Source organism: Panthera pardus, unplaced genomic scaffold (genome assembly GCF_024362965.1).
Source record: "Panthera pardus isolate Hobbes unplaced genomic scaffold, ASM2436296v1 HiC_scaffold_12, whole genome shotgun sequence".
NCBI lineage: Eukaryota > Metazoa > Chordata > Mammalia > Carnivora > Felidae > Panthera > Panthera pardus.
This window is the reverse complement of record NW_026526677.1, coordinates 41736781-41754422: the sequence shown is the minus strand read 5'-3', so window position 1 is coordinate 41754422 and position 17642 is coordinate 41736781. Positions and strand designations below refer to the sequence as shown.

General features: G+C 49.6%; 1 protein-coding gene and 1 pseudogene across 1 annotated transcript in view; both read right to left on the bottom strand.

The window, feature by feature from the left end:
* The window catches only part of USH1C (USH1 protein network component harmonin), a 47024-nt gene that overhangs the window by 16523 nt on the left and 12859 nt on the right, over positions 1–17642 (bottom strand). Inside the window, 13 exon segments of the mRNA XM_053899923.1 lie at positions 473–589; positions 1927–2079; positions 5982–6031; positions 10236–10360; positions 10706–10771; positions 11811–11953; positions 12265–12321; positions 12490–12549; positions 13723–13807; positions 15159–15253; positions 15578–15635; positions 15845–15869; positions 15985–16093. Coding sequence (XP_053755898.1) covers positions 473–589; positions 1927–2079; positions 5982–6031; positions 10236–10360; positions 10706–10771; positions 11811–11953; positions 12265–12321; positions 12490–12549; positions 13723–13807; positions 15159–15253; positions 15578–15635; positions 15845–15869; positions 15985–16093 — 1143 coding nt within the window.
* LOC109271206 (60S ribosomal protein L34-like) lies at positions 17049–17532 on the bottom strand (annotated as a pseudogene).

Below are 17642 nucleotides of genomic sequence, written 5' to 3'. Positions count from 1 at the left end.
CACTGAGTATAATGCTTTCCTGTTTCTCTTGCTGCTGGAAATCCATCACCCTCCAACCAGAATCATGGGGTTGTCACTTCTCTGTCACCTGGGTGCTCGGGTGAGCCCAAACCAAGTGGCTAGGAAGGAGTGTCCAAATGTAGGACAGTCCCAAGTTATCTCATATGTGTGACAAGTAAGGTGCCCATACAGTTTATCATCTAACCTGGAACAACTCAATAGTGAAAGGGGCACCCTTGCTCCAGAACAACATGCCTGAGACATCTCAGATGGGTTAGGACTTGCTGGCCACTCAGGAGATAAGCCCAGAAATGTAGAGATGTCCCCCTCCTCAAGAGAGCAAGGCAGAGTGGGCTGGGAGGGGTGGCCCTGGACAGTGAACCTGATGTGGCCATCTTGCCTCCCACTGTCCCCAGACTGGGTCATTCTGAAGTCAGCAGGAGGGTCTATGTGGAAAGAAGGGCTCTGTTACCTCTGAAATCTCATTATCAGCAGAGGAAATCTGCTCAAGGCGTGTCTGACAGAGCCTTTCCACCCAATACTGAATCTTTTCCGATTCCTCAAGGTCTTCCCGCTCTGTCTCGGACACCTAGGACCCAAAGCCAGTGCAAAAAGGAGAGGCACACTTGAGTCACACGTGCGTGGCGCACTCAAATCAGCAGCATAGAAGCACTTCTTTAAAGAGTACTGTTGGGTGTGTCCACTATCCAGCAAAAGACCCTGGCTTATTCCATCTGGCCCCAGAAGAGGTGGAAATAGAAGGGAGAGGATGCTGGAGTGTGAAGCTAATGGCACTTAGCAAAATCAGAGGAGGGACTTGTGCTTTGTTTGGAATTAGTTGGGATAAGGCTCCCAGGGTCCCCATGAACTCTGGGATCTTGGGATTCTCTAAAAATGGCCCTTTTGTAGGCTCCTGGCACATGCCAAAATTTTAACTCTACTCTTTTTCCCCTTCCAGGCTACTTTGTTCCAGAAGAACAAGTTGGATTTTATTTTTAATTTTGTTGCTTACTTGCTCCTAATGCCAGACCTAATGCACTTCACATTTTCCAGCATTACTCTGATTTTGTAATCTAATCAGCTTGGCATTCTGATTCATTGAAGCATTAAAGAGAAGCCAAACCAATAACCTCTCCAATAGCTAGGGAGTTAAAGTCACCCAACTCATCTAGGAAATAGGAATTACTCATGTTGGACGACTGCTTTCGTCATATCTTGAGGGGGACAGCTTTAGATACATGTCCAGGTTGAAGAGATCTAGCTTAGGATACATCTTATGTTGATGGAAGCAGCCTGACTCACTGCCTGATCAATTGGGGAATAGCCTCAGACACCTCACCTGCACAACGGGGTTAGCCTCTGACCCATACTCTCAGAGCGAATGCAGGTGGGGGAAATTTGGTCTTGGACTCATAACCTGGGGAGAGAGGCTGGACAGACGCAGACCTGATGACAAGTGGGTGGAAGGCTAACTTCAGTTCTATAATTTAGGCAGAGGGGTTAGCCTTGGGGTCATACCCTGAGTGCAGAGAAAGACCTCATATTCATACATAGGGTGGACAGGTCTGGCCTTGGACTCATACTCTGGTGGGGCTGGGATGGAGGGGACAGACTCAAACCTCTAGCAAGGTATGTGAAGGGTGAACCTAAGTGTGACAATCTGGGCAGAGAGGCTAGCCTCAGACCCATACTTTAGCAAGGAGTCTAGTCTCCAGGCCAAACATACACCTAAGCCAGAAGGTGGTCTCCATGACCCTGGGCAGGTGGGATGATCACACATTCTAGACTGAGCAGAAGGGCAGGGCTCACTCCATCCTTGGACTCCACTTGGGGAACACAACTCCAGCTGGTTCCCTGGGAGCATGGTGGGGAACAACCAAATTATGTTCTGGGGATGCTCACTTAGCCTGTGAGCCAGACACATACCTCCTGGGCCAGCCGGTTGATTTTCAGTTGTTTTTCCTTTTCCAGCATTTCCTCTTTCTCTTTGTAAAGCTTTTGCTCAAACTCTAGTTCCTTCTTATTCTTTCTCAACTCTTGCAGGCTGTCATACTTGGCTTTCTTCTTATCCTTTCCTTTCTGAGCAGATGTGGTATTGTTTACATGGCAAGGGTTAAAAAGCAGTGTAGACACTGGCACAGCACAGCAAACAGGGCACTCAGCCCACAGACAACACCAGAAGTGAGCCCCTCCCCCTGCTCTGCCCATCTGCACTGGGCACTGGACCTCAGATTTAGGACAGGTCTACCCACTATGCTACCCACTGTGGAGTGGGAGACACATTCCTTTTTCCAGCCAGAAGAACTGGCTTACTAGCTCAGTAGTAAGTAGCTGTGTGATCTTGGCTAAGTTCCTTAACCTCTCTGGGCCTGATTCACCTCATCTTCAAAATAGAAGAAATTCCTGCCTATAGGCTTGCCCTCAGAGCCAATAAAATAACATCTATAAAAGAGCCTTATAAAATGAAAGTGCTGTATAAATAGAATACATTGTATTTGTGTCCTAGTATCTGAGCACACGCCTTCTCCATCATCTGGAGAGAGAGGTGTCTCATGTTCAGACAACAGAGATGCATCCTGGGAGATTCTACAAAAAATCTGGGAGAGCTGACGAGTCTCATTTGCAGAGATCCTCTGTCCTAAGCTTCAGGAGGTAGGAGCCAGCCTCAGACCTGGGAGCCCAGAGCCAGGGACATCAGATTTTGCTCTGATGCTTAACTTCAGACCATTGAATCCCGTAGAGTCCACCATTCCCTCTGAACTAGACCCCTGAACTGAGGATTAGCCAAAAACCATAGGACTAGGAGATGGGAGTGGGGGAAGAGAACAGCCTAACTGCTTTGTACTGACTGTCAGAGTTCAACAGGATTAGGGAAAGGAGATGCAAGGCAAACACACTCCTTATTTTTCCTGTTGGAATTGGACCTACAGAACCTGCTTTCCTGCCTGCTTCTCCCATGGGGTTGCAGGAAAGCCAAGGGGTAAGGGAGGAAGAAAATTACAATGTATGGACTGCCTATGTGCTAAGGGATTTATGTTCATAGGTAAATCTACCTATGCTCATAGGTAGATATTATCCCCATTCTCTTGATGAAGGAACCAAGACTCAGAGAGGTGAAGTCCCTTGCCCAATATCAAACATCCAGTAAGTGGTGGTGCCAGGGTTTGGACCTGAGTCTTCTAGGACCAACACATTTTCTACTGTGCCCAGATGAGCTGGCAGCAACGGGAGTATGGCAGGAGGGAGTGTCAGCCCCATCACACACAGCACAGAGGACAGAGTTAGCACTCAGGAGAGGCGGCAGCAGAGAGAGTCAACATTCTGGGGAATTGATGTGGGGAGGAGGAAATCTGCCTGTTCACTGAGCTCATCCCCACCCCTAACTACCATTCCCTGAGGGCTTCTCTCAGAATTCCCAAATCATCCCAGCATCTAAGGGCAGGAATGAGGAATTGAGTTTTTCATTACCGGATACAAAACTTTATCCACAGCTGGAGAAGCCTGGGGGTGTAGTTATGGACCTATTACTGAGTCATCCTGCCTCCCCTCCTAAAGACAATCCCTACTTCCATGCACAGGTAATGCTCTTTGGAGATGGTCCCCCATGTCAGGGATAGAGGCCCGCCACCAGGACAGTCCATGAACTACCTGAGAAAAGTAGTAGCAATGACTCTCATTGCTTCAGAGTCCTGCTTGGTTCCTTACCCACCATGTTCACTAGACTCTTGGCTCAGCTGATAGATGAACACTGCCATCATGTTATAGATCAGACAGCAATTACCCAGAGAGGAGCCAATGACATTCTGCCTAATGGCAGCTTGCTAGGATATGGGTATGGCCTCTCACAGGGACCACCAATGATAGGAATGGCCATTCTGTTGGTTTAAAAACCAAACCAAATCAAACCAAACCAAAAAACCCTCAAACTACCAGTGCTAACATTTTAGAGCCAGGTATCCTGGATGGGACAGGCAGATGTGGCAGGCTCTGTCCCCTTTCCAAGAAAGCAGCGCCTGTTTAGTGATGCAGAAGGTTAAACTGTCCCATAGCATCGTCTACTGACCTCATACTAGTGCCCTCCATACAGGTTCCTCAGTTGCGTGTGAATCTACCTCACCTGCTGGACAGTGGGCTCCTGCCATAGGGCTGGTTTGCAGGATTTACTCAAGCATCCTAGGAAAAGGCTTAGTCAGAACCATGAATCCTGCAGGCTGACACAGACTTTGTGGGGCCACAGGCCTGGGGACCTTGAGCCTCAGAGGGACTTACTCCCAGGTTAGGAATAACAAACATCGAATCTTTGTCTTTTCAAATAAGGGAAATTGTGCACACTGATGATCATGGCTATAGATAGCCAAGTGTATTACCCGGGGACTTGGTGTTCTAGCTGCTGGGAGACAATGCATGTCACATGACTCTAGAGGAAGCGACAATGGGTTTTCAGAGCCAGCATGAGAGATGTGATTCTGCTGTCCTTTTAGCTGTCAGTTAAATTCATGGCAAATGGTCCCTCCCAGTTTGGACTGAAAGGAAAGGCAGACAGGATGGATGTGCTCTTGCTTCTTACCTAGAAGCCATCTTTCTCTCTTTTGGAAATGAAATGAAAACAAAAATACCAGCTATTCAGTTATACTGAACTAATGAATAGGTGAAAACAGGGCTCCTTCTTACCAATAGCAATGTCCAAGTGACATGATTTCCTATGGGAGGTATGTGTGTGGAGAAGATGTTAGTTCTCTTACATTTACCTGGTTATTAGTGCCTGGAAGAGATTTTACCTATCCATAAAGGTATAGGTATTTTTTCCAGTATAATCCTGTGTGTGTGTGTGTGTGTGTGTGTGTGCACGCTGTCCTCTGTAGGTGAGTTCTAGTAGAGATAGTGTGTAGAGCATTCAAAATCTAACCCAATGAGATAGCTTAAGCCACAGAGTTGGGCTGTAGGATGAAAAAAGACAGTCTTATGAGACTGGGTCCTTTCTGAGACCAAGGCAGTGTGGAAAGGAATCCCCCATGGTCCTAAGTTTATTCAATATCATACAAATCATGATCTGTGTTCCTAGGTCGAGATGCTAACTTCTGTCAGGAATAATATTGCTGTCTATTATCTTAACAGTATCGTGTTGGAAGAAGGGAGCAGACGTTTCTGGGACATCAGATATTCCCATTTTACAGGCAGGGAGAAGCTACCTACCTATCATCAAGATCACCCAGCTGCCACCATTTTGGTTTCTGGGGGACTGACATCCTGCCAGAAAGACCCAGCCGAGTGATAACAACTAAATTAGTTCACCCAGATTTATGCTGATGCCTGATTTCCAAATGCCAAGTCATCTCATATGTCCAATCTACAGATATTAACAGTGGCGTTTTCATAATCAAATGCCAAAGTGATTTAGAAAGAAAAAGGATGAGAGTCTTATGGGGCCTGGAGATACAGTAATAAGATTTCGAGAGAAAATTCAAGGCCCCAGAGACCAGAAAAATGCATTATCTTGGCACACGTAGCGATATTTCTAGGAGAGAGTTATGATTGGTGTGGCTCTTAGTCTCAACTCGAGGCAGAAAATCCCTGCCTGGCAGCGAGTCTGTGTCTGGTGCAGCTGGTCTTATAACGTGTGTTGTGTGTACCCAACCTGATATTGCACTCTGTCTGACCATGGCTTCTGGTCTTGACAGAGGAACAAAGAAGCTGCCATGGCCCTGTCCCTGCCCTGTGCCTCCGGGGCTGATGCTGACCGAGATGGTGCCAGATGGTACTCAGGCGGGTCTCACCCCATGAACACTTTCCCCCCACAATGCTTCTGTGGCAGCGCCCTGCCTTTTGACGTCAGCCTGATAGACGCAGACAGGTCAGCCCTTGTAGTGAACAGGCCGGGTTACACTATTTAGAGTTGACAGGCAAAGAAACAATGCTCGTAAAGGCCAAACCCCACAGCAAACTCAGCGGCAAACGGCACAGCACTCAGTCTCGCGCCCTACCTTCCGGATGGTTGGGAATTTGCCATCGTAACGATAAAACCACCCAAAGGCTATAACACAGAGAACAAAGAGATGAGATGCTGTTTGGCTCAGCCAGAGTATCCACAGACAGCAGCCAGGGGCTGGGATCTCAAGGACATGTGGCTGTGAGATGAAGAGCAGACCCAATAGCAAAACCGCACCCTCGGTCTGACTCTCCACTCACCTGGCTTCACCTGGGTTACAGAGCAGGCCCCAGGCTGCCAGAGAATGGCCCTGATTCCCTGGGGCATCGTCAACTGCTTCTCCCCAGGACACTGGCTTCAGGAGTCAGTGCCAGAAAATCAGAGACAGCCCTTGTTGGGGGATGAGCTTTTCCAAATCACAGCTGCAGTCTGCTAACACTGAAAGAGAACGAGGCCTCTCCTGACTGATGTCTGGTCCCTCCATCCAAGAAATGGCTCAAGACAAAAGATAGCCTGGGTTTATGCCTCAAATTGCTATCACTCAGAACAAAACTGTCTTATCTCATAGTACAGACCACGTCCTCTGCTTTCAATGTTGAGAGAGAAGGCAATGACAGCGGTCAGCTCTGAGAAAGGCAGCTCAGGCAGCTGTGGGCAGGTCTGCCCCGACAAGCATACCCCGCCCCGGCCCCAGACCAGATCATCAGGGCACCAGCCCCCTGCTTCCCCCAGGCAACAGTATGACCAGGAAACATCTCAAACCTAAAGCTCCCTGCACCAGCAGTGATCCATTAAATAATTACCCACCCTGACCAGACTGAGTTCTAGAACAGGATCTTGAAAGCCTCCTGCCTGACCTTGGGGATATCTAGGGAGTCCTTAGGGAGATCCCAGAGCAGCAGAGGAAGAACCTGGGCTTGGGCAGCACTGAACCAGTGGTTCAGTTGTTTAGGTATGTATCAGCAGACATTTCAGCCAGGTTGGGAGTCCTGTCCTCAGGCTTTGTGTGCAGTGCTTGGACTAAGCTGGGATTGCAGGAGCTTCACACACTCCAGTGGTCCCTGCCGCGTGATGGCCCCTTAGAGCTGGGTGTCTGCAGGGCTAGCAGGAGGCGGTGGGCAAGGCAAGCGGAGCAGCAAGGCCAGGCAGTGAAGCGGGGGCTGCAAACCTGCTCTCCCTGCTCCTCCATGCCTCCATCCGGGTCATCTGCTGGCTCAAGCTCAGGTTCCACTCCCTGATCAGCTACCCAGGAAAAGAGGAGGAAGCTGGTGAACCAAGAGGGACTTGGGAGACCAAGAGGCCAGAGGTGCTTCCCAGGAGCCTAATGACCTATGCCCGGCCTTCTCTATGGGTACTTGTGAGGTCAGGGGTGGGAACAGGGCTCAGGAGCCCAGAGCAAAACTGTCTTGCTCCGGGATCGTGCATGCAGTGCTTTCAACCTTGGTAGCTTTAGTTTCTCTGTCTGTAAAATGGGCTAACAACGGGGGGACCTCTGACCTGATAGTCAAGTGAGAAACTTTGTGCAGGGCATTCAGTTGAAACTTGGGAAGTGAGGCACAGAATATGGGAATATCTGAGTATTACACATGTCTGGTATCAAGGGTTTACAATGGCAGAACAGACCCTCCTGGCTGCTTCTTACCACTTTGGGAACTCTGGGTCCCTGGGGGATATCAGAGCTATGTGGGCAGGTTGATCCTGAGGAGGTGAGGAGATTTCAAAGGGTAAAGGGGAGACATGTGGTTAGGAAGACATGAATGTTGACATCATGTGGAGAATAGCAAATCATCCATTCCAGTGGTTTCCAATCTGGACTTTGGCCTCCCTGGGACTGTTGAAGGGAGTGGATGAGTCTGTTGTGACCTGCCTATTAATATTTCAAATATTAATTAGAAGAACTTCCCCATTCCTCTATGAAAAGGCTATAAGTTAAATTCCTTAGCTTTTGGCGCAATTTATGTTAATTAAATAGTGGAACATTGATGCTTTCTTGCAAATAACAATGACTACATAATAAAACAATAGGAAAACAACTGATTGCTTCATAGTTTGATAGGAAAAACCTCAACTTCTAAACCATGGGGTCCATTGGGGGTGGAGGCTAAATGATGGGGTCCTAATGGAGAGAAAATCCTCGAAATATCCTGTTTAAACCTCTTCATATTCCAAGGCTCCTTCCGGCTCTGGGATGCTTAATAACCCCCTTCCTCATTGTTTTGGCTAAAGAAAGCTCTTCTGGGGGACTCTGTGACAATCTGTCCTGGCTCAGAAGAATGTTGGGGTTCTGCTGGGTCACCACAGGGAGGCAGGCAGTGCCCCTAGGACAGGTGGTGGTGAGAGAAGCAGCCAGGCCCGCCACATCATTAGGATGAGTGGCTTTCTTTTTCAGGCAAGAGATGCTCCACACTCTTTCCTGTCTGTTCAAAAATGTGCAGTCCATCCCTCACAGGCACAAACACCTGAGTCAGATATAACCTGTTGGCTAACTGGGCCCCAGAGCTGAAGAGTCACCAGGGAGGAGCCGGCTTGTCCTGGTTGTCCTGGCCCAACACAACAGAGACCGCTCCAGCTTCCCAGGAATGGGGAGGGAGGCAGGAATTGAGCTCGCTCAGAAGCCTTCCTGCATTTTCTGACTGATTTCCCAAGGAGAATGAAATTGCCGGTGCACGCGGACATGGACAGAGGCAGCAGCTGCCCCAGCTCAGGCAGGCAGGCTCGCCATCCATCCCATGTTTCGCACATTCCCTTAGAAAAAATTTATATCTTAAAGCAAAGGGAAAGCTCTTGCTCCTTTCATTCAAGAAGCTTGATTTGGTTTAAAAGCACTAAATAAATAGCTAGCCAGAGAAAGTGTTTTTATTTTTCGTAGTTCCTGAGAGAATGTGTTTGCTCTAAAGCCAAGGCCCAGTTTCTAGAAAGGTACTAAATTGACTAGGATTACTTTCACGAGAAGCAATTAAAATCGATTTCTCTCCTTCTGAAGCTCCTATTTCACTCATAAGAGCAAATTAGCTCCCTGTCTCAAACACAGATTATTCACCAGGAATTTAGCTCTGGCCACATCCTTAACTAATACCAAATGTCAAGGGGGAGGCTAATGAGAGCTTGCTTTGTCCTTCAGAGAGGACCCTGGGATGACACCATCCCCTGCTGCCAGGAAGGAATGTGCTGGGAGATGTTTGTTCTGCACCAGGCAGGAGTGAAACGGAACCATCCAGGTGCCTGCCCAACCTCTTTGTTGACCCAAGTGGCCTGTGTTGACAAGATGATGCCACTCTAGGGCCCAATATGATCCAAAGTTGGGGCCAGGTTGTCTAGACCATCACAAGATCCCAAATGGCTGTGACACAGCAGACATGGGGAATCTTGGTTCTTGGGTGTAGATTCACCCCATATCTAGAGGTTCCCAGGTCAGCTGAGCACAATCAGCTGCAGCAGAACTGGCCCTATGTCATGTAAAGTGACAATAAGGCCCAATGTGGAATCCTGGACTCGTGATTGCCATGGCCCCCAGCTACCTTGCTTGGTTTCCTACCACCAGCCCCCTGGAGAAGCACTGAGAGTGAGCCACTACTCTGCCCTGGTGGTGTGGGCACCTGGTAGTAGGGGTTGTGAGCAGGTGGACAGGGGAGCAGGTGGTGGAGGCCTGGACTGAAATTGGAAGTGAGAACCCAGGGCAGATGAAGAAAGGAGGTGCAAAGGGCGGAGGGAGCTGAGGCCCCAGGATGGCCGCAGTTTGGGCCTAGGAGTGGTCTCAGTCCTCTCCCTGACTCCATCCTTGAAGGGGTGTGACCATACCCCATGCACAGGGGTGCAGGTGGCAGGGGCACTTCAAGTAAGGTCTTCCCACAGTCACCCATCAGCCTTGGATCACCCAAATACTCTCCATCATGAGCATTTCCCCTCTTTCTTGCTGCTGTTGCACCCAGCTCTGATTCAGAACCAGGTGGGATGTGGACGTACTACCCAGCAAAGCAAGAAGATGATCCAATGAACAACTCGCTTTTGACAGAGCTCTCCATTCCCTGGTCAGCAGCCCAAGGGCACAAGGAGAGGCCCTCCTGCTTGAGTCTGTGTTGTGGGGGAGAGTCTGGCAACAGGCCCCTGGGGACAAAGGGGCAGAGATCCTGCCCATCCCCATGCCCTGGCACATGGCTGCCCCTCCATGAAAGAAATACAGGCCAGGGAGCTGTGGGCTCTTCACCTGGGGAGGTGGTGGTGATTGGAGGGAGACTAGTGTCTCTGTCAAGATACTCCCCAACCCCCAGGCCCCAGAAGGAAGTTCCCTCCCCAGGTACATGATACATACACTTAGGCTTGCGAAGGGGTATTGGGTGCACCTCAGCGGTGATGGTTTTAGATGAGAGCAGCTGTTCCTTTGAGCCCCAGTCTTCTTCCCACTGCTTCTTAAACTTCTCCTCCTCTTCCACAATCCTGAAATAAGATCCCCCGCCTGTGACTGGGGTCAGGACTTTTACAGGCCCACCCTCTGCCTATTGGGAAACCCTAACCAGCCTGGGGAGAGGCTGCATGGCTCTAGCTGTGATGCAGAAAACAAAGTTCCTGGCACTTGTATTCGACATCGAGTGTCAATGCCACCCTGGGGATTACAGGACTATGCTCTAGTTACCTTAACGCAATGGGCTTTACTAGAATTATGGAATGGCTACCAGGAGACAAGAAGGCCAGGCAAACTGGGCCTGGAGGGGGCCTCTGGCTGGCCACAATCCCAAGAGCACACTCACGTCTGCACGCAGACATGTGGACCCAAGCACTCACTGTTCCATCTCCTTCCGGTATCTTTCATTCTCCTCTGCTGCCTTCTGGGCAATTTCTTTTTTTCTTCTGAAACACAAATTCAGATTGGCATGCTAGAGTCTATGCAAGAGAAGTTCTCTCTTCCTTGTAGCTAATTCCTAATTTGAGAAAGGTTTAAAATCTTTCTTATGGGCTCCCTTCCAAGGATGCCTGGACCAGATTTGGATGCTGGGGAAGCGGGTCCAAGAAAATCTGCGCCTCGTGCTCTTGTGTGGTTTTGCCTGGTACTGCTGAGCAGAGATTCTGTGCTGCCAGGGATGGGAGGCGGATCGACGCAGGCCACACTCTATGTGTCTACCTTCAAACACTTAGATAAAGTGACTGACGGTAGGCAGGGCCTTGCTGGAGTCAGGTCCTCTGGGAGGAGGGCCCCAGGCAACATGTAGCCGGGGCCACTGGCCAAGGCCAGGGCAATGGGCAAGGTACCACCAGGGCTGATTCTCCAGGCTAATTCTGTGATGGGGAAGAGGGAAAGATCCTGTCCACCTTCCTTTTCCAAATTGTTTTTACACTCCTAGAATGTATCTGGATTTGGATTTTGACAGTAGCTTTTTATTTGTGAATTGCTCACCACATTTATTGTCTCAGTCCATCATCTCAACCAACCTTAGGATGGGTGAGCCTTATTACCACAAACAGGTGTGAATCCCAGCTTGGCCACATGTGACTTTGTTCACAAGTGGCTTAACCTCCCTGAGCTAAGACCTCCCAGCCTCCTCACCTGTAAAATGGGTCAATACCATCTATCTTCCAGAGCTATTGTGGGAATTAAATTAAGCAAGACATAAACAAGGTCCTGATTCAATGCCGGCCACATGACTGATACTCAACAAACATTAGCTACTGCTGGTAGCATCCTCATTTTCCATACTTCTGGGTTTTGGAAGTCAAGGGCTCTCCTCAACTAGAAGGGGAGAGCTTGGTGGTCTGGAGGCAAGGGATGGATACACTGACCACCACTGAACCCATCTGGTCTGAGGACAGGCCTCAGGGGGCAGGATGAAGCTGGTCCAGGACACGGTGGCAGGGAGGAGAGGGAGGGGGCACCCTGGCTGGCCACACTCACTGTCGTTCCATCTCCTGCTGCTCCTGGAGGATCTTGTTGGACTCCATTGCCAGCCGCTTCTGCATGAGAAGCTCCTGCCGCTGTAGCTCGCGCTGCCGTGCCTCCTCCAGCCGCTCCCGGTCTGTCAGGAACAGCTCTCGGCCCTCAGGGGAGTGAAAAGAGACCTCTTGCTCAGTCTCCCAGGGAACCCGGCCATCCACTGCCACAGCCCTGGGGACCAAGATGCAGGTTGTCCTCTTATCAGCATGGCTCCCCGTGTCAGGCACTGTGGCTCCTATTGTCTCTGAGCAAGCTTCTCCCCGCTAGGCAGAGATCTCTCCCTCTGCTCTGTCAGAGCTTCAGGAAAGGAGACCCTCTGGCCCTTCCCAGGAGTGTGTGCCAGAGATCAGGGGTCTGAATGGCCGGGGTTGGAAGTCAGGGGTTATGGGGCCCTACCAGGTCATTCTGGACTTACAGCTCCAGCTACAATGGAGATGGTCAGGCTGCGGCTACTCTTCAGCACGTTGACGGCCTGGGGGGACAAGCAGACAGACCTTGTCTGAAGCCTGACAGCCCAGAGCAGTCAAGGCCTCTAGACATCACAGAAGGTCTCAGACCCCATGGCAGGGTTGGGGGGTGGGGCATGGGAAGTGAAGGGCAGACATGATGATGGCCAGCAGGTGGAGACCCCGCATCTCACCTCCTTGTGGTCCAGGTTGGAGAAGTCGATGCCGTTGACTTCGACAATCTGGTCCCCTGTCTGGAGGAGAAATGGAGAGGGTTCAGTGTGTCCACTATCTGTAAACCCACTCGGCTGCAGGTAGGGCTTCCCCCAGGGCCAGAGTCACATATTGGGTCTTCCAGTGGCTGCACCTCAGCTCTTCCTCATGAATAGAGCAGTTAGAAAGCTCTAATGGTATCCTCCCAGGGTGCCTACACTTTATATTTCCTTTATCGGCTGTCAAATATTATCCCATTAGAGGTTCATTCCTTTGGCTTAATTTGTATTTGCTTTAAAAACTCAGTTTGTAGACATAGGAGCCTTGGGTTTCTCATATAGCAGAGGCCTTATGGAGCCATAATAATATTTTGTATAATAGCTAGCACTCATCAATCCCTTACTATGTGCCAGGCACAGTTGGAAGCATATGTATTAATTCATTTAATCCACACAATGACCCTAGAAGGAAGACTATTGCCCCCATTTTTCAGGAGAGGAAACTGAAGTGCAGAAAAAGGAAGTAGCTTGTCAAAAGAAGAGATTAAGAGTTCTGGGGGCACCTGGGTGGCTCAGTTGGTTAAGCATCTGACTCTTGATTTTGGCTCAGGTTGTGATCTCATGGTTCATGAGTCTGAGCCCCGCGTCGGGCTCTGCACTGACAGTACGAAGCCTGCTTGAGATTCTCTGTCTCCCTCTCTCTCTGCCCCACCCATGCTTGTGCGTGCATGCGCTCTCTGTCTCAAAAATAAATAAATAAACTTAAAAAAAAAAAAAAAAAGAGTTCTGGCTCTGGCACCAGACTACCTAGGTTTGAATCCCAGCCCTATTACACTAGGTACATGATCTTAGAAAAATCATACACTTTCTCCAGGTCTCAGTTTCTCCATCTGTAAAATGACAGTACCTAATTCTCAGAGTTCTTATACATTTTAAAGGGCTTAGAAAAAAGTCCTACCCTGTAAACACTCAATGAATGTCAATTCTTTACTATTACTACATCCCCAAGGTCAGGACCAAAGGCTCTCAGAGCCAGAGAAGACTGTAGAAAGGTGAAACGTGAAGCCTTCACTTGGTGGATGGGGAGGAATCATCAGCCAGCGGCTGTTGGGAGAGGGCTGTGTGGAAAGGCCTGCACCTCCATCACTAGCGTGATGACCAGGGTCATCGTCTGACCCTGTACCCCTCTGGGGCATCCCAGTGTCGGTCACTCACCTCCAGCCCCACCTCAGCAGACAGGGAACCAGGCTTCACGTTGCTGATAAAGATGCCAGGTTTCTGGATGGGCCCACTGGAAATGCTGTGGGAGAGATGGGAAATATGGGTGAGGCTCTGCTCCTCCCTGGCAGTGCTGCTCATTCTCAATGTCCTGATCCCTCTGCCTGTGTGTCCCGTACGCTGGCCCCTCAGGATCCAGGTCACCCATGAGGCTCAGTACCCATGGGGCTCCGTCGTTTACCTGTCCAGCCTCATTTCCCTGCGGCAACAGCCACAGAAAAACTATTTGTAATTTCCCGCTACCCAACCCGTCACCCAATATATGGCATATGCTGTTGAGGTCTTTTCAAAACACAGCTGGCCCTTGAACAACATGACTTTGAACTGCATGGGTCCACTTGTATGTGGATTTCTCATAGTACAACCCTGTAAATGCATTTTCTCTTCCTTATGGTTTCCTTAACAATAGTTTCTTTGCCCTAGCTTACTTTGTCGTAATAATACAGTATATAGTATATAAAACACAAACTATGGGTTAAGCAACTGTTTATGTTATCGGTAAGGCTTCCAGTCAACAGTAGGTTATTAGTTAAATTTGGGGGGAGTCAAAAAGGGGTCAGCTGTAGGACTCCAGGCAGCCACCGCTAATTGATGAAAAATAGCACAGGACGGGAGACCTATTTGCCATCTCTGATGCAGAAAGCAGCTTCATTAGGGCCCTTGCAACTCTACACTGTAAGTATTTAGTGGTTGGGAAGGAGGGACTCTTTAGCACCTATGCTTGGCAGAAAAGCATTGAATAAATGTGAATGAGTAGAAACAATATCAAAAAGTTAAATAATAATAGCTAATGTTTACCAACTGCTTACTACCTACTAGGCACTAAGCTGGTACTTTATCTCTACATCTCATTCTTGCTCACAACCACTGGTATCGTCATTCCCAGTTTATAGAGGGGGAAACTAGGCTCAGAGTGGTTAAGTGACCAGTCCAAGGTTCTAGAGCTCACAGGTGGAGAGCAGGGGCTGGAACCTAGATCTATAAGTGTACCACCCGTGTGTGTAATAAGACCACCTCAGGTGGCCTGATGCCTGTTTGCAATTCCCTGGCTGCCACTTAAGGAACCCCACAAGGTAATAAATGACAAGGGAACTGTAACAGAGATGGCCAGCTAGACGGGCCCCTTTTGCAGTGACTCAAGAGCCCACCAACGGAACACGGCTCTGCCTGTGGGCCTCAGTTTCCTCATCTATAAAATGGGCCTGTCAGAGCTGTCCCTCTGGCTGTATAGGGCTATTGTGAAGCCCAGAGAGGAAATCAGACACTGAGAAGTGTCATCTCCTCAGAAGCAGCAGTGAGAAAGGGGAGAAGTGTTAGGGGTCTCCTGGGGTCTACTGGCCATGAGAGAGCCCCAGGGCACGACTGACACCCACCTGCAGCCAAGGCCCCGGGATCCTACCAGACTGATGAAGACCTTCTTCTCCTTGTTTTCCCGACTGCCGGGGAAGCCCAGGCTGCTCCGCCCACCCTGGAGGAAGGATGGGATAAGGGTCACTGGGTGTCCACATGTGTGCAAGTGGTCTCTTGATTTCATAAAGTCCTTTAGAGCAAGTACTGCTGTCTTCATATAAGACTGCTTGCCATTATGTTCCTAGGGGGTATGTCTGCCCCAGCTGGGCCTGGCTGGATGCCCTGGGGGCCTCAGGGACGTTCTGGATGTCTCTGGATGTCTTGGGAGCCTGTCTAAAGCCCCTGAAGGCACATCTCTGGGGCAAGCCCTCCCTTTGGGACCTGCTGCCCTCCTTGAAGACAACCCTCTCCAGACCCCATCACAGGTGGTCCTGGCCCTTACCTCAGATTCTGACACAAACTGATCCACATACTGCCATTTGAGGGGTTCATCAGGAGAGCTAGTGGGACGGGGATGTAAAAGGGCAGTCATTAGAGAGAGATGTTTGAGGAACCAGGCTCCAAATCCAGATCTGCCCATCTGGAGCCTCCAGCCACTGCTGGCCCAGGAGCAGTACTGGTTTGGTGGAAGCCAGAGCCCAATGCGAATCCCAGGACCCTGACTGAGCCCACAGGGAAGAGTCTGTCTGCAGAGGAAGGTCCTGCTCACCTCTTCACGGGAATCAGGCCGATGTCTGTGGGAGAATGGCATAGGGGTTAGGACGGTGCCCCAGGAGCTAGGGACCCCACCGCCTATCCCATCCCACCCCACCCCTCCAACAGTACCCCTGGTCGTCTGGCCTCACTCACGTCTCACTTTGATGGACACGGTCTTCTTGGTGCGGATGAGGTTGATGACTTCCTCATGGGTGCAGGAGGAGATGGAATATCCATTGATTCGGACGATCTCATCCCCTACCTTGGCCGCAGACAGAAGGAATGAGCACCAGGTTGAGAAGGCAGCTGGGCAGGCTTGCCACTAGATGCTCTGGGCCTGCTCTCCGGGAAAGGGGACGATGACGTGCCTTCCCTCAGAAGAAACCTCGGTGTGTACCCTAGTACCTTGTTATAACCAACCCACTCTCCATCAGCTTGAGGGGTCCCAGGATAGTGACATTTCTAAGCAGTCTTTCTGATGCATTTTACAGATGGGGGAACCAACATGGAGCGGGTGTGAGAGGCACAGAGAATGGGTAGCAGAGCTGGGACTAGAACTCAGGACCCTATATCCTCCCTCCAGGGTCCCTTTTCCCCACTGAGTCACCATCAGGTTCTATAACGCGTGCAAAGGGCAACCTTCACCTAGATTCAGGCAGTTCTTCCTTGGCCTTTGTCCCACCCCGCCCAGAGTAGGTTCTCCTGTCTTTGTTAATCACTATAACACCATAACGGAGTTGGGGTGGGGAACTTCCATGATTCCTGACCCAAGTTCACATCACTGACACACACACACAATATCTTTCTTTCCACTCTATGGAAGCTTAATGGGCATTTTAACTCTGCCACAGCCCTGACCTCTGAATTCCCACTTGGAGTAAGCAAAGAAGAATGAATAAACACAAGGCTTTGGCATCAGATGTCCTGGATTCAAACTCCTGCTTCCATTTTGTTTCTTTTCTGCTTCCATTATCATTATTATTATTTTTTTAAGTAGGCTTCATGCCCAGTGCGGACCCTGATTCAGGGCTTGAACTCACGACCCTGAGATCAAGACCTGAGCTGAGATCAAGAGTGGGATACTTAATCCACTGAGCCACCCAGGTGCCCTCCAACCCCCCCCTTCTTCTATTCTTATTTGCTGCACAACCTTGGGTAAGTCTCCCTCTCTCTCTCTTTTTAAATATTTTTATTACTCAAAGAAAATCTTCATTTTTTTATTTAGCTTTCTGACTCTATGTTTGTGCTTTCAACACTTTCACGACGATTTTCTCCTCTTTAATAAGGAAAGCACGCTTGATCCTGTCATGAACACACTTAGCACACAGGGAACCACCATAGGCCCTGCTGACATGTTTTTCCACTTTAGGCAACCTCGGAAGAACTGTAGGCGTCACAGCACGAGCTCCTTGAAGCTGGCCTGGGCACATGCCACATGTGGAGTCTGGTGCCTTCCCAACCTTCTTGGTCTAAAGGTAAATGATTCTATTGCCAGAGGTTCGGGACAGCTTAGTTTCATCAGAGGCTGTTTTGCAGGACAGCCTACGATGGTATGTCAAACGCTAGACCATTCGGAATGCCCGTGAACATTGTCCTTGGAAGAGGAAACAAAACCTTGGGCAAGTCTCTTGAACTTTCTGAACCTTAGTTTTTCTCATCTGTAAAATGGGGAGATGCCCAAGCAGCTGTGAAAATTAAGTAAGCAGGTCCATGTAAAGTCAGCCAGCACCTGGCACATTGGACAGTAATCAATCAATGGTCACAATTGTTACCATTAGTTGGGCCTGAGCCCTAAATATTCTTGCCCTGTT